This window comes from Etheostoma spectabile, unplaced genomic scaffold, assembly GCF_008692095.1.
Source record: "Etheostoma spectabile isolate EspeVRDwgs_2016 unplaced genomic scaffold, UIUC_Espe_1.0 scaffold273, whole genome shotgun sequence".
In the NCBI taxonomy this organism is placed as follows: domain Eukaryota; kingdom Metazoa; phylum Chordata; class Actinopteri; order Perciformes; family Percidae; genus Etheostoma; species Etheostoma spectabile.
The window spans coordinates 703,574-706,771 of record NW_022605577.1 but is presented as its reverse complement, the minus strand read 5'-3'; the positions used below and the strand labels follow the sequence as shown (position 1 = coordinate 706,771).

The following is a 3,198-nucleotide window of genomic DNA, read 5'->3' as shown; positions in this document are numbered from 1 at the left end:
TTCTTTCAACCAAAATGTAAAAAAAAAAAACGGGCTTCACAAGAAAAATGAATGATCAGTTTACTACTCTTACTGAATATGGGTGTTTTATGTAATGTTATGGCATTATAAAAAAAAAAAGAAAAAATGACAGAAAAAGCTTCAAAAACTGACAAAAAAATAACAAACGTCAAAAAAAGCGCAGAAAAAAAAACTTTGGGAAAAGCTCATCAGGTGACAAAGAGTAACAAAAAAATTCCAACAAAAGTTTGACCCAGAAAAACAACAGGAAGACAACACAATGGTTAAATAAAACATTGTTGATATAGACTATACTATTTGATACCATTAAGCAGAAAAGAGGAGCAAGCTACAGAGGTCTGGTAAGTTAACTTCTTTCTTTAAGATATTTTTCAGGTATTTTCACTCTTTATTTTTGGCAGGACAGCTGAAGATATTAAAGGGGAGAGAGAGAGAGGGGGGAATGACACGCAGCAAAGGGCCGCAGGTTGGAGTCCAACCCTGGCCCGCTGCGTTGAGGAGTAAACCTCTATATATGGACAGCTGCTTTACCAACTGAGCTATCTGGCCATCCAAGTTAACTTCTTTCTATTCCTTAGCAATTCATCCGGTTTCACACAGTAACAGAACGTTTTAAACACATTTTCAGATATGCAGTAGTACTCCACAAGACCTGTAAACAGACTTTGATGTGAAAAACCGGTGGAGTTTTCCTTTTGGTTTCATATAGACAAACAGAGTTTTCTTGTTTCCTAAATAGACGATGGATGTGGCGCGAGACGACTGAGAACGTCTGACATCTTACAAAAAGCATTCAGCAGCCTGAGAAACTGAATCCAGATGAGACGTTGCTCCTCCTTTATTAAGATCTAAGCAACCCTTGAACTTATTTACCTCCAACACTGCCTTCTGCCGTTCCATGAAGATGAAGTCATGTTTGCTGTCTTTTGTAACGTTTTCTAGAGACAGAGGAGAGACAGCAGTTAACATTCACGGTGGCAAGTTCGCCATGGCGTGCACTCTGCTCTCTCTCCACTCACCTCGTTTCATCATGGCCATCTTCAGCTCATGTCTGCCAGGCGTTTGTTTGGGGACAACCGTCCTACTCTTGATTTCTTTAAGATTCTTCATCTTCTCCCTTTCATCTGATTCTTCTTCTTCCTCCTCCTCCTCCTCCTCTTCCTCCTCCACTTGTTCTTGCAGCTCTTTCCTCAGCTTGGCCATCATTCGAGCAGTGTGAGTAGTCTTCTCATCGATTGGCAAAGGAAGGAATTTACGCATCTCCTGTGCATTAAGAACAGCAGCAGCACTTTAACATGACGATCGTTTTTTTTGTGCAAAAATTAGCTGTGTTTGAGACCGTTCCCTATCACGTAAATAGTGTATTATATAGTGTGTTCGCCAGTCTGAAGTGGTGTTTGAATTCTCTATGTAGGCCACTATGAAATACCCACAATGCACAGCTAATCTGAGTGAACACACAATGTACCCTACATTTTGCTCCCGTATAACCACAATGCAACACGGAAACTGAAAAGGAAAAATAAACCAGGCTTTCACTTATAAACATTGGAAATTCAACATGCAACATACAGTATGTACAACATTTTACTTTCCTCATGAGTGCTTGTTTTGTTTCAGGTACGTATTAGAAGTATTTTTGTGTATATTTTGTATTTTTGTTTGTTTACGTGATGCTGGGCGCGCCTGCTTCCGTCACATACATAACCGTTGGGCGCATTTTCTGACGCAACGATGTTTATCAGATTGCAGTGTAGTGTCCGAAATCTTGTCTGGCCGTTCCCTTTATAGTTCACTATTTAATAAACACTATATAGGGAAGAGTGAGTGAATGAGGGAACGGTTTAGAACACAGCAACTGTGTCACACAAGTATCATGCAGTACGTTAATAAGCAAGCCAGCCTATGACGACTATCACAATGTGCTGTTGGCTAGTGGCAGTCTCTGCATGCAACATGAGTTGTGTCCATGCAGATTAATACAGCAGTCCGTGTCTGTGTGTCTGTGTTGTGTTGAAGTCTTTAAATAGCAAATATTGTTTGTTTGACCAAGACAAATTTCCTTTGGGATAATAAAATCTATCTTATCTCATCTCTCATATTTATACAGTTGTATTCAAACACATACACCAACCTCTTTTCGGTCCCCGCTTTCATTTACACTCAGTAGGAAAATGCTTTTACTATCTGGCAATTTGAATGGGCTCTGTCGAGTCTTCTTCCTCCTCTTCTTCATGTCTGCATACAATGCAAATGGAGAAAATGTGTTGTTGTTTTTTTAAACTGTGAACAGTCTACATTCTCATTGTTTCCGCTTTCTATTTCACAGATCTGTCATTGCCCACTGTACCTGGTTTACGTGATTTGGCAGCACTATCAGTCTCCGAAACGACAATGCTGCCTGAAGAAATCTCTGGTTGTTTTGTCGGAAACATGATCAATCACTGAGCGTATTTACAATGTGTCTTATGTGTGACACATGGCTTTATAACAAATATTTACTGGGATGTGGGGAAGACATTTCTGAGGTTACTTCTGGCGTCTGGCACCGCACAGCCTCAGTGTTTCATTTGTCTGCAGGTTACAGAAAAGAAATAATATGAAAGCCTTTTCGTGGATGACAAAGAGCATGAACCCACATTTTAAAACTACTTAAGTCAAGGGTGTCAAACATACGGCCCGTGGGCCAGAAGCAGCCCACCCAATTAGGCCCACTGGATGACTTTGCAAGTGTGAAAATTGCAGAGAAGTAATTAGTTCCAATTCCAAATTTAATATCCGAGTTCTTTTTTCCATAAATGTTCCATAATATAAAGTTTTTTCTCAGATTATTACCCCTCTCTCCTGCGTCTTCAACTTTTTTTTCTTCTCTACAATGGCCTTAGAACGCTGTCGTAGCAGAAGCAACTTGCGTTAGAGATAGGCATGGGGAACCTTTAATAAGATCATCTCTCACTGCAAATCAAACCAGCTATTAGGAAAACTGAAATAACACCATGCCAATCTCCAGGTATAGTGAAGGGTATGTGATGATGGGGGAGGGGGCAGTATCATTATACTGTTAATTCCAAAGGCCAAGGGAACTTTAACAGGATGCATAGTATCCTGATCCATAAAATAACTGGCTTTTAAAAATAAAAATGTGCCTGCCTCTATGAGAATTTAACATAGGGGGGT

General features: G+C 39.9%; 1 protein-coding gene and 1 long non-coding RNA gene across 2 annotated transcripts in view; one reads left to right on the top strand and one right to left on the bottom strand.

Moving 5' to 3' along the window:
- cfap100 (cilia and flagella associated protein 100) overlaps positions 1 to 3,198 on the bottom strand; it is an 11,264-nt gene that overhangs the window by 6,646 nt on the left and 1,420 nt on the right. The window contains exons 2-5 of the mRNA XM_032510865.1: positions 2,372 to 2,595; positions 2,156 to 2,259; positions 1,041 to 1,284; positions 895 to 959 (exon numbers count right to left, since the gene is read on the bottom strand). Coding sequence (XP_032366756.1) covers positions 895 to 959; positions 1,041 to 1,284; positions 2,156 to 2,259; positions 2,372 to 2,456 — 498 coding nt within the window. The 5' untranslated portion in view covers positions 2,457 to 2,595. The remainder of the gene's footprint in view (positions 1 to 894; positions 960 to 1,040; positions 1,285 to 2,155; positions 2,260 to 2,371; positions 2,596 to 3,198) is intronic.
- Positions 2,844 to 3,198, top strand: part of LOC116685952 (uncharacterized) — a 5,252-nt gene continuing 4,897 nt past the window's right edge. The window contains exon 1 of the long non-coding RNA XR_004331089.1: positions 2,844 to 2,933. This is a non-coding gene — a long non-coding RNA (uncharacterized LOC116685952). The remainder of the gene's footprint in view (positions 2,934 to 3,198) is intronic.